At 41.2% G+C, this 11,144-nt stretch overlaps 1 protein-coding gene across 1 annotated transcript; it reads left to right on the top strand.

Annotated features, from left to right (window-relative positions):
- Window positions 1-485: 485 nt before the first annotated feature.
- Window positions 486-7,074, top strand: LOC121669429 (vitamin D 25-hydroxylase). Its single transcript, XM_042038367.1, has 5 exons — window positions 486-578; window positions 3,392-3,533; window positions 3,822-4,454; window positions 5,458-5,787; window positions 6,395-7,074. Exons 2-5 carry the CDS (start codon window positions 3,527-3,529, stop codon window positions 6,568-6,570), a joined length of 1,146 nt encoding a protein of 381 aa, XP_041894301.1. The 5' UTR covers window positions 486-578; window positions 3,392-3,526; the 3' UTR covers window positions 6,571-7,074.
- Window positions 7,075-11,144: the final 4,070 nt, after the last annotated feature.

Below are 11,144 nucleotides of genomic sequence, written 5' to 3'. Positions count from 1 at the left end.
CCTTTGGTGAAAATTCTTTAGGCCCTGACATTGAAAATACCGACATTTTTTGCAGTTCAGGCCCAAGTAATTTTGTTAAGACACCAAGCAGTACCATACTGGAAGAAAGGATGAGGAAATAACTTGGAAGAATGAAAAAAACAAACCTCCAGCAGGGCTCAAGCCACTTCTTTGTATTCTGACAAACTTCGTAAGATTTTTGATACAGGATGCTGGCATTGACACAGGTTATTAACGAACTCCATCAGCAAAAATTCCTTATCTGTTTAGATCTTATCAATGTTCTTAAAAATCTAAGTACAGATATTAATTCAACAAGAAAGACATTTCCAGTTAGAAACACATGGCATAGAAATTGTAATGGGCCAGGAATGCTCCTGTTACGCCTCGAATTGCCTGTAAAATAGTAGTAATGTAATAGCAAAACCAGTGTGAGTGGAAGCAAATCTGGGTTTGCTTATGGAGCGTTTTGCCAAGAACGCCACGTGGCGCAGCAACGCTGCTCTCTGCCCTCTGCCTCACCGATCTCGGTCTCTCCTGCAGCGCAAGCCCTCCTTCCTGAGCCATCATCCCGCTAGGTAACAACAACCTTTGCATGCCATGGATGCGATCTCCGAGCTGCTTGGTCCCACGGCCGGGGACGTTCCCCGCCGCGCTGCCTGCGAGCGCGGGGACGCCGGGCCCTTTCCTGCTGCTGCTCCCGGCCTGGCCGTGGCTGGCTCTGGCCACGGGGAGCTGCCCCCCGCCCACCTAGCACCAGGAACCTCTAAGGCACACATCGCCAGCGGGAATCACAGCGGGGTTCATTGGCCCGAGGCTCCCCCAGCCTGAAGCGTCTCTGGGAAAGACATCTCGAAACTGTGGATTTGAGATTCCCCAGAGACCTAACAAGGAGCAAAGAATCGCTGGTTCCTTCCCTCAGCTGCCGAGGTCGGAGCGTGAAGCCGGCGGCGGGTTTACACGCTCCACAAACCCCGCGGCACCAACTCTGACTATTATTCCTGGAAAACCCAGCAAACCAGCAGAGAAGCAGAAGCGCTCCTGACGCGGCGGGCGGAGCCTCCGCGGGCCAATCCGCGGCGCCAGGCGGGCGGCGGGACGGGGACGGGAGGAGGAAGCGGCGGCGGCGGGGCCGATGCGGGCGGCGGCGGAGCCGGGGCCGCGCCCGGACGCGGCGACAGCGACAGCGGGCAGCGGCACCTGGCTCCTGCTGCTGGCGGCGGCGCTGGCGCTGCTCCTCACGGCCGTGGTGCGGCAGCTGCTGAAGCAGCGGCGGCCGCCCGGCTTCCCGCCCGGCCCCGCGGGGCTGCCGCTGCTCGGCAACATCCCCGCGCTGGGCGCGGAGCAGCCGCACGTCTACATGCGGCGGCAGAGCCAGATCCACGGGCAGGTACCGCCGCCCCGGGGCCCCGCGGCGCGGCAGGAGCGGGGAGGGCCGGGCAGCGCAGCCCGGGGGCGAGCAGCCGGCCGGGGGGATGTGCCGCCCTGCCCTGCCCCGGCCCGGCCCGGCCCGAGCGGCTCCCGGGGGCCGCGGCAGCCCCGGGCGCAGGCGGAGGGCGGAGCGCCCCGCCCGTAACGGGAGCGGGAGCGCGGGGCTCTGGCGGAACCGCTGCTGCGGCCAGCCCGGACCGAGCACCGGGACAGAAGGGTTCCCACCTCTCTGCCGCTCTCTCAGGCTCCTGCGCTTAGTTCTTTTACTTCGCTGCAATGCTGAAACCGGTGTCTTGCCGCAAATGGAATTCCCTTGTTCCATATCCACAAGTCCTGGGCTTAAAAGTGATAAATTACAACAGTCAGTGAGCGGGCACGGGGATAAATAATAAATTTTCGCTGAAAACACCTTCAGTACCGTCAGTACTTTCAGTGAGTGTAATAGGTGTTATCTGTTACACTCAGTGAAAGTACTTTCAGCGGAATATTTGAGATACAGTGTGTTAGTGTAACTATGTAAAAATGAATTTTTTTTTTTTTTTTGGTTTTGGTTTTTGGTGGTTTTTTGTTGTTGTTGGTTTTGGGTTTTTTTACTTTCTTCTATATCGGGTATTTCTTTTCATCAGCCAGTTTTAAGCTGCCAATCTCCTCTTACAAGCTTCATAAAACTTGACTCTAATCTAGATCTAATGTGTATTTTGGTAATAGAAAAAAAAGAAAAAAAACCGGTAAATGTTATTCAAGCAAAATACTAGGACAAACAGATCAGAAATAGAAAGGAAAATGTGTTGTCAAATAAACCAAGCTTTCTACTTGCCTGGAATGCTGTATGGAGATTAGTCAGCTGCTCTCAGAAAGGATCCCAGAGAATTTGATGAAACTTGGAAACAGCATATGAGGATTTGGGGGACTGTGGAAAAATACAATCAAAGGGGTTTTATTTTTGTTTTAATAATGTATATCATAGTAATAAAGATAAATAAACTAGATCAAAGTATACAAAACTCACAGATGTGGGCAGAATTATATTTGGAGTGTCTTCTTGTCACATAAAAAAGAAGAACCATTATAACAGTGAAAATACCAAGTTTGCTAAAATAAAATAGTCATAGACTCATAGAATCATTTAGGTTGGAGAAGACCCTTAAGATCATCAAGTCCAACTGTTAACCCAGCATTAAACCATGTCCCCAAGTGCCACATCTACACCGCTTTTAAATACCTCCAGGGATGGTGACTCTACCACTTCCCTGGGCAGCCTGTTCCAGCGCCTGACAATTCTTTGGGTGACAACCCCAGTTGTCACAGAATGTATCATTAGGCTAACACAATTTCATGTTGTGGAGGTCAACAGCTTTGACATGAAGAAAAATCTAGAGATTTGTATCAGTAAAAATACAGATTTATAATCCTGAGGGAATGTATGGAAAGGGATCTAAGATTTCAGTCCTGAGTTTAGCCTCAGTTTTAATTTTTAAAATGCAGATTCAGATTTTAATTTTAGTTTTCTTTTATCCTGTATCTGCCTTCTGCAGGCTGTATTGTACTTTTCTGCAAAGCATCCAGGGCTAACCACTTGAGGAAGGAGGAGCTGGGCCTAGCTGGGCTCTGCTCTCAGTTGTTGGCTGTCACCACAGCTCTCACTGCTCTCCAAGGACTATATGAAAGTGTCCCCAGTCCTTAGATTGGAGAGCTGGTTGCTTTAGGTGCACAGCGAAGCACAGAATGTAGTGTGGGCTAATTTACTTTATCTTTTGACAGAACAAATTAGCCCACAACAGACTCTCCTGTGTAATGCCACAGCTGTCCCACCTCTGGTCACCTGTATGCCCTGCTGAAGGTTATTCAACTCTGCATTTTGCATTGGTGTTTAGTGTTGTTTCACTTTTTCATTCCTTGTTCTCCAGATTGGGGTGTAATAGCATTTGACACTTTTTATTCCTTTCCTTTCCCCCCAAAGATCTTCAGCCTTGATCTCGGGGGTATATCTGCTGTTGTGCTGAATGGCTATGACGCAGTCAAGGAGTGCCTTGTCCATCAAAGTGAAATTTTTGCAGACAGGCCCTCTCTTCCCTTGTTCAAGAAGCTGACAAACATGGGAGGTGAGTGCTAGTGTCTTTCGTATAAAAATGTAATTTTTGTCCCATAGATGAACAAATCACGTGAAATATCTGCTTTAGCCATTTTCGCTACTTGATGTCCTTTCATAAAATACTTGATGCTTCTTTAAAGATATTATTTGGAAAGGATTGTCACTTGTGGACTGTGTTCCATAGCAAGATGTCTGAAATATTTTATCCCATTTTTTATCTTGTTAAATGATTTTATTGTCTTATGGGGGAAGGAAAACAAAGCATTGCATAAAATACCATGTCAAAATATTTTTTCAGGCTTACTGAACAGTAAATATGGCAGAGGATGGACAGAACACCGCAAATTAGCTGTAAATACCTTTCGAATTTTTGGATATGGTCAAAGGTCCTTTGAACACAAAATTTCAGAAGAATCTCTCTTTTTTCTTGATGCCATTGATACATACAAAGGCAGACCATTTGATCTTAAGCACTTGATAACAAATGCTGTTTCAAACATTACTAATTTGATTATTTTTGGAGAACGTTTCACATACGAAGATACTGAATTTCAACACATGATTGAGATTTTTAGTGAAAACATTGAATTAGCTGCTAGTGCTTCTGTATTTTTATATAATGCTTTTCCTTGGATTGGTGTCTTGCCATTTGGGAAACACCGGCAGCTGTTTAAAAATGCAGCTGAAGTCTATGAGTTTCTTCATGAGCTTATTGAACGTGTCTCTGAAAATAGGAAGCCTCAGTCACCTCGACATTTCGTAGATGCATATTTAGATGAGATGGATTGCAATGGAAGTGACCCAGAATCTACGTATTCAAGAGAAAATTTAATTTTCTCTGTTGGAGAACTCATCATAGCTGGGACAGAAACCACAACAAACGTTTTAAGATGGGCAGTGTTATTTATGGCTCTTTATCCAAACATTCAAGGTAAGAAATTTGACATTTTGAGGAACTGATACACTTTCCTATTGCAAATTTAAAATGGTGCATTGACCCATAGTCATCACCAAAAAAAAGTTTCTATATATTATTCTATTGTATCATTTATCAAATATACTATGGACAGAGGTGGAAAGCTTGTTTTAAATGCAGACAAAGAGGATATCAAAAATCAAGTGTCATGAGAAAATGTTAACATACTATTTTCTGAATACATTTTTATAAAGTTTTAATATTTTTAAGTATTTCTAATATATTTAAGTTTAGCATTGTGATGCATGATCTGTTGTTGGCAGATATACTAATCTATGTAGTTAATAAATAATAAGAAAATGTAATTAAATATGAAAGTAATAAACTAAATTAAAAACGTACAAGTGTCAGCAAAAATGTAAATCAGGTTGTGGTTAACAATTTAAGTACAATTTCTTTTTATCTTAAGTGCCCCAGTTCACAACAGATTTACATATTATAGGCAGGAATACTTACACTTTTGGAACAGCATTAATGGCATTTCAAAATAAAAGGATGTGTTACAGTCATTCTGAAGTAAGACAGCAATAGATGTCTGAGTGTCAGCCCAGACATTTTGTGTCGAAGTTTGGATTGTAGAAGTGATTCTAGTCATGTTTCTGCTTTCACTGCCTCCACTTCACTTTTCCTGCCAAAACCTTAGCAGTGCTTGGTTCAGTTGAGACTTCCAGGATTTGGAGGAAGAGCAGCCCAGATAACTTGGAAAGTTACTACTGGTGCTTTGACCCGAAAAATATTGCTCTAATATCAATTTCACCATTGTTTCAGAATGGGGATAATAACACTACCTGTGGCTAGAAATAAAGAGTCTAAATTTAAAAGCTTGTGGGCGACTGGTTTTCATATAAGGTATTTCATGTTTCAGTATTCTATTAAAAGTATGTATACACGAATTCTTTAGCTTAAATTGAAACGTAAAGGCTATTACAAAATAAACCTCAGCTTTTATTCCTAACAGGGCAAGTTCAAAAAGAAATCGATCTTGTCGTTGGCCCAAACAAAATGCCCACCTTAGAAGAGAAGTGCAAGATGCCCTACACTGAGGCTGTTCTACATGAGGTTCTGAGGTTCTGTAACATAGTCCCCCTAGGGATTTTCCATGCAACTTCCAAAGACACTGTTGTGCGTGGTTACACGATTCCTGAAGGCACCACAGTCATTACAAACCTCTACTCTGTTCACTTTGATGAAAAATACTGGAACAATCCAGAAGTGTTTTCTCCTGAGAGATTTTTGGACAGTAATGGGCAGTTTGTCAAGAAAGATGCATTTATTCCATTTTCACTCGGTAAGAGCAATTCCTTCCACTGTTGCTTTTCACAAATCCAGAGATGTGTAACGTGTAAAGGATGGCAATAAATGGACAGAATGATGTCCTCAGTTCTGATTTAAAGATATTCAATATAATTCAATTTAAAGATATTCAATATCATGCGCTCCAGAGAAAACAAATTTTAGCATGACATCTTTTATATAGATGAGCTCAGTATTTTATATAAACTAGTAAAAATCCACCTTATAGAGTTGTTATAATTGCCAGTTTATAATGACTGGCAGTAGATGTAATTAAGAATATAGTAGGGAAAAAGGCTGAAATTCACAGCATCATTTTTTAAAGCATTTCTGTCTAGATTGGCACTTCAAGACAAGTTACAGTAGGTAACAAGTGTATCTAAATCAATTTGACAGAATAAGTTCCAGTGGCATTTGTGAGCAACAAATTCTCTAAAATCAGTTTCTTACTGTAAGTTATCACCTAACCTTCTTACAAAATACTACGACCAGGTTCACACAGCACTCTTAGAACACAGAAATGACCATTCCTATTCATCATAAGAGCAAAAATGCAACTGAAGATACCTTAAATCTTTTTAAAACCCTTTTTTTCAATCCAGGAAGAAGACATTGTCTTGGAGAACAGCTGGCTCGAATGGAAATGTTTCTGTTTTTCACCTCGTTGCTACAACGATTTCACCTGCATTTTCCTCATGGAGTGATCCCAGAGCTCAAGCCAAGATTAGGGATGACCTTACAACCACAGCCGTACCTCATCTGCGCCGAAAGGCGATGAAGGGAAGGGTTGAGATGGGCAGGTGGAGCACAGTGCTCCAAGCTACAGCTCAGGATCCACTTTGCCTTCCTTCTATTCAAGTCAGAATAACAAAAATTTAAAGGACTAATAGTTTCTTTTTACGTGGTTTTCACACTAAAAAACCAAACCTGAACCAAAGGTGTGGAACACATCCTGTGTGAAACTGATGTTTTCACTCCAGAAGACTATTTTGAATCTACCTTCTGATACAGTTTCTAAATATTTAATTACTTAGCAAGCCATTTTACTTTGAAAGGATATTTTCGTAAGCATGGAGAATATGGTTTAAAATGTTTATGCTTGAATTCATCCGTGGAAATACCATTTACATTATTCCAGCTAAGCCATTCTTTGTAATTCTCCATTAAATTTTCATAGCTAACAGGGGTTTAAAAGGTATCTATTTAAATATCTGTAACCGAGAATAAACTGTATTTTCCAGCCTTGAAAAACAGTTTGTCTATTAAAGCATTTTAATCCTTCTTTCTCCTTGCCCCATCTTCCCAGCTGGTCATAATTTTCTAGTGAACCAGATAACTGTGAATTCACTTTTAAGATCTTTTATGGCTTGCTTCTCACTTAGCACCATACATAAAGTGTTCAAGTATTGCCATACTCCTGACAATCACTGGGCTTTTTTTCTCCAGTATATTGCATTTCCAAACACCTGTGCTCTGCTGGCTCCCAATACAAAGTACTATGTAATGATTAATCTCTGCTTAAATAGTCTGAAAAATCCAGTATTTGTGTTACCAGAGTCACATGCAACTATACTATGGGTAAAGAAAATAATCTGCCCGCCCTTCTGGCCAGAGGAGAGATTTCTGGGCAGGACAAGCTCAATAGGATGGGGAAAAACATTTTAAATTAATTTTAAGCACAAATTTTAGGTGTAAGGTCTACACTTGACTTCTGGCAGCTTCATTTATTATTCTTGCCAGCTCCTGCTTTGTGGTTATTGGTATATAAAGACTTGTGTCTGCAGACCCTGCAGGAGAAGCTGGAACTTTGAACACAGTATGTTTAGTGCCCACTGTGTGAGGAGAGAGGGCCTCAGGACAGGGTTCAGAACAAAGCATGCACTGAGCAAGCAGCTATTTAAGGACAGGGCTGAGTGTTTGCCCTGGATTTTTGGACAGATAGTGCTGCAAAACTTGGAGTTGCAGGAAAGTTGAAAGGCAGGAATTGGTGTTTCTCTGCTGACCTGATGTTTTCAGCCTATACTGAGGAGAAATACTTCCTTTCTTTTGAAACAGCAAAAGAGAAAAAGCAAAGAGAGCTAATACCAGTCCACTCACTAACAGCCTGTTAGATGCAGCAGGTCCAGGTTAATTTACCCATGTCTCAGAGAGAGCAGCTCTAACACATGTCCATGTTGCTCTGAAGGGGCTGGGCAGGCTACTCCACCTCCTGAACGACTAAGTGCCTTTTGCAGAGAAGATTTTAAGACTCAGAAAAGAGAGGAAGGAGGCAAACTTCATTGCTGTGCATTGGGTACACCATGAAAGCTGTGAATAAGCCACTCCTAAGATGTTGGCAGACAGTGGGATTAGGAGTCGTGGTCACGGTTTTTCTGGATACCAAGTAGGTGTTATGTGCTTGTGAAATGTGCACAAGGAAAAATTGTGGAATCTACTGAACTTGGGTGCCTTCAGTATGAAGCAGCCCTGAAGAGTTCAGCGCTGCAGTTTTGGACTCATGGCAATTCTGTTCCCAACCCTGTGCTCTTAGATCAGACAGCCAGAGTTATGTTAATACCCAGTCTTGCTTTCTGGGTTGCAAGAACTCTAGGCCATCCTTTGGTTAAAATGTGATTCTAACAGTGCCAATTGAAGTGGGGGGGAGATTAACAAACATCAAGAAGCAGTTCTTGCAGGCACCCATGCTCAAAATGCAGCTGACCAGCTATAATTCCCTTTTGCTGAGGTATTTTGAGATCTAACTCCTGGCTAGTCTTTAATCCATTTAATGAGAACCATATTGATTATATGTCCTTCTGGTTTCTAAATCAAAATGCCTTATAAAAGCCTCAGAATATCAATCCAAACTTTTGCCATTATCTGCCAACTTATGGTCTCGTTTAAGCAATCAAATACATTTGACAAACTGTCTTTTCTATAAATCTGTATCAGTATTAGTCATATTTACATGTTTCATTCTCCATCAACTTTTTCATTTTTTTCCCTCTGACTTAGAATTATCCTAATGATCCAATTTAATAATTTGAAATATTGACATAATAGTAGTTTTTTCTAGTCCTCTGGAATTTCTCCACTGTATCAACATTGATCAGTAACAAATATCAGTAGCCAGCCAGATGTTCAGAATTTCCTGGTGGGATGTTCAGATATTTCCAGCTGAAATATCTAGGATAGATAGCAGCTGGCTGCTATTTAACGTTGTTTGGGGATTAAAGGTTGATATATTAACCAGTGTATCTCCTTAACACTGCTGCAGGAGCTGCAGTAGTACCACCAGAGTGTCTTAAATCCTCCTTTCCAAATCTCTATCCTTACCTTTAAGTTTTTGGGTTGTTTTTAGCCATGTCAGCGTCCCCAAAGACTGAAAAGGGAGCACTATAAGCATGTCATATATGACACCGAATAAATGCTGAAGAAAAAGCTCACTCCTTACCACTTAATTTCCTGAGCTCCCAGCAGTTCCGGTGATACTGGTGAACACATCCTAAGTGTGAACCTAATGAGTGCAGGAACGTTCATTAATTAATGAATTCAGAAATTAACTATACAAAGGGAGATTTCATAAAAGTTCAAGAAACATTACTGCTTCTCTGAAAGCAAATGGTTTAATCTTACTGTGATATACTTTTATGTGTATCCAGAATGTGTTGTGAGAGAATAACCTAGAGAATTTTACTAATGCTTTGTTTTTTTAGTTTGTCAGTGCTTACTTGAAGTAATTCACCTAACTCAGACTATATAAAAGGATGTAGCTACATTTTTTTCCTTGAAAAATCTCTCATGTGCCAGATCTCAATTTCTCTTCAGAAAGGGATGATGACACAGAAAGAAGTAAAAAGGAGAACATTATAGCCAGTGATTATAATATAACATGTTCGATGTTATGTACACAGAAAAGTGTTTTAACTGGGAGCTAGTAACTATTTAGAGAACTTCTGTTAACTGTTCCAGTGCTAAAGCAGCCTGAGCTCACATAGCAAACAGGTCTTTTCTTGATTTAATGTATTGTTCTGCTACACAGATTATTAATCTAATTAAAAGTCAGGCTGTCTGATTAGTGAAAATAATGACTAATCTGCATTTTTTTAGCCTGAATTGAGCTTAAGGGTTTGTGCAAGCACTAGAGAGTAGATGAGGCAGATTATGTTGTCATGAAGATAGTGAGTTCATGAGAAAAGTAGCAAGCTCAGAGAAAAAGACAGTAAAAAATAGCGAAATCCCTTTGAAAAATGAGTGAAAATTAGATTGTGTAAATTTTGTAGCAATGCATTGGATATGAAAACAAGGATTTGGGATAAACAAGGGGGGAAAAAATCATAATGGTGAAGATACCAGATCAAAATTTGTCTTTGGTTGAGAGAGATAGACTGATGAAAAAAGGTAACGTGGCCAAGTTCAGAGGACTATTCAGTAGGAGGCTGAAAGAGGAACTCTCTGTACAAATTGCTCTGTGAAGGTGCAGACATGAGTTTCCAAACCAGCAAGTTTTCCCAGGTGTTTTTTGGCACCGGGCCTGATAATTCAAACCCTCTGTCTAATCAAGATCAAATTAAACTATGGCTCTGGAAATCTCCTGCCTTATTCTGTCCTTTCATAACAATATAAATTGAGCATCAGCAGATTCTCCCAGTTCTAGATTATCCCTTCAGGCATTTTTGAAGGCTGTCAACTCTTTCCATGTCATTAGAATTAAGCAGAACCCACACTCGAGTGGTCATACCTTCGGAAGGCTGCCAGGCTTCAGGAGACATTACATTTGTTACATTCTTCCGAATAAGTAACATTCCAAATAGATTAAACCCATTAAAATAATGGGAGCATATCAGGAATGTGCAATCTAATCCAATATCTTGCTATTACTGCCGCAGATGGCTGCTTGCCCAAAATTTTACATGTGATGTAGACCAGCCTATAGCAATATTCCAAAAAATAGAATAAACTTACTATTTATTCTGCTGCTGTTTTCAAGTCCTGACTTCCTTTTCTACACTCATGCCAAAAAAACTTAAAGGAAATATTTTTAATTTGTGTAAACTATGATTTATCAGAAGCATGAAGAAATTATTATGTATCAAAAAGCTTTTTACAGTACAGTTAATTTGCTTGGATGCTCATCCACATTAGGCCCATCAGCAGCTAGACAACAGGATCCACCCATCCATGTCTCCTGGACACACATACCCACACCAAAACAAGGGGGTAATGGATGCCTCATTGTTCAGATCCCTCACTAATATAGGTAATACAGGTACAGTTTCATACCATTAAGGAATGAAAGTTAGGGAATAGAATCACTATGGATAAAACATCTGAAAGAATTCCGGCTTTTCTCAGGTAATTAAGTTTCCTTTC

This window comes from Corvus kubaryi, unplaced genomic scaffold (genome assembly GCF_017639235.1).
Source record: "Corvus kubaryi isolate FWS band 111438036 unplaced genomic scaffold, C.kubaryi_AGA036_p1.0 37392, whole genome shotgun sequence".
Classification (NCBI taxonomy): Eukaryota; Metazoa; Chordata; class Aves; order Passeriformes; family Corvidae; genus Corvus; species Corvus kubaryi.
Note: the sequence above shows the minus strand (reverse complement) of the source record. Positions and strands in the feature narration are given on the sequence as shown.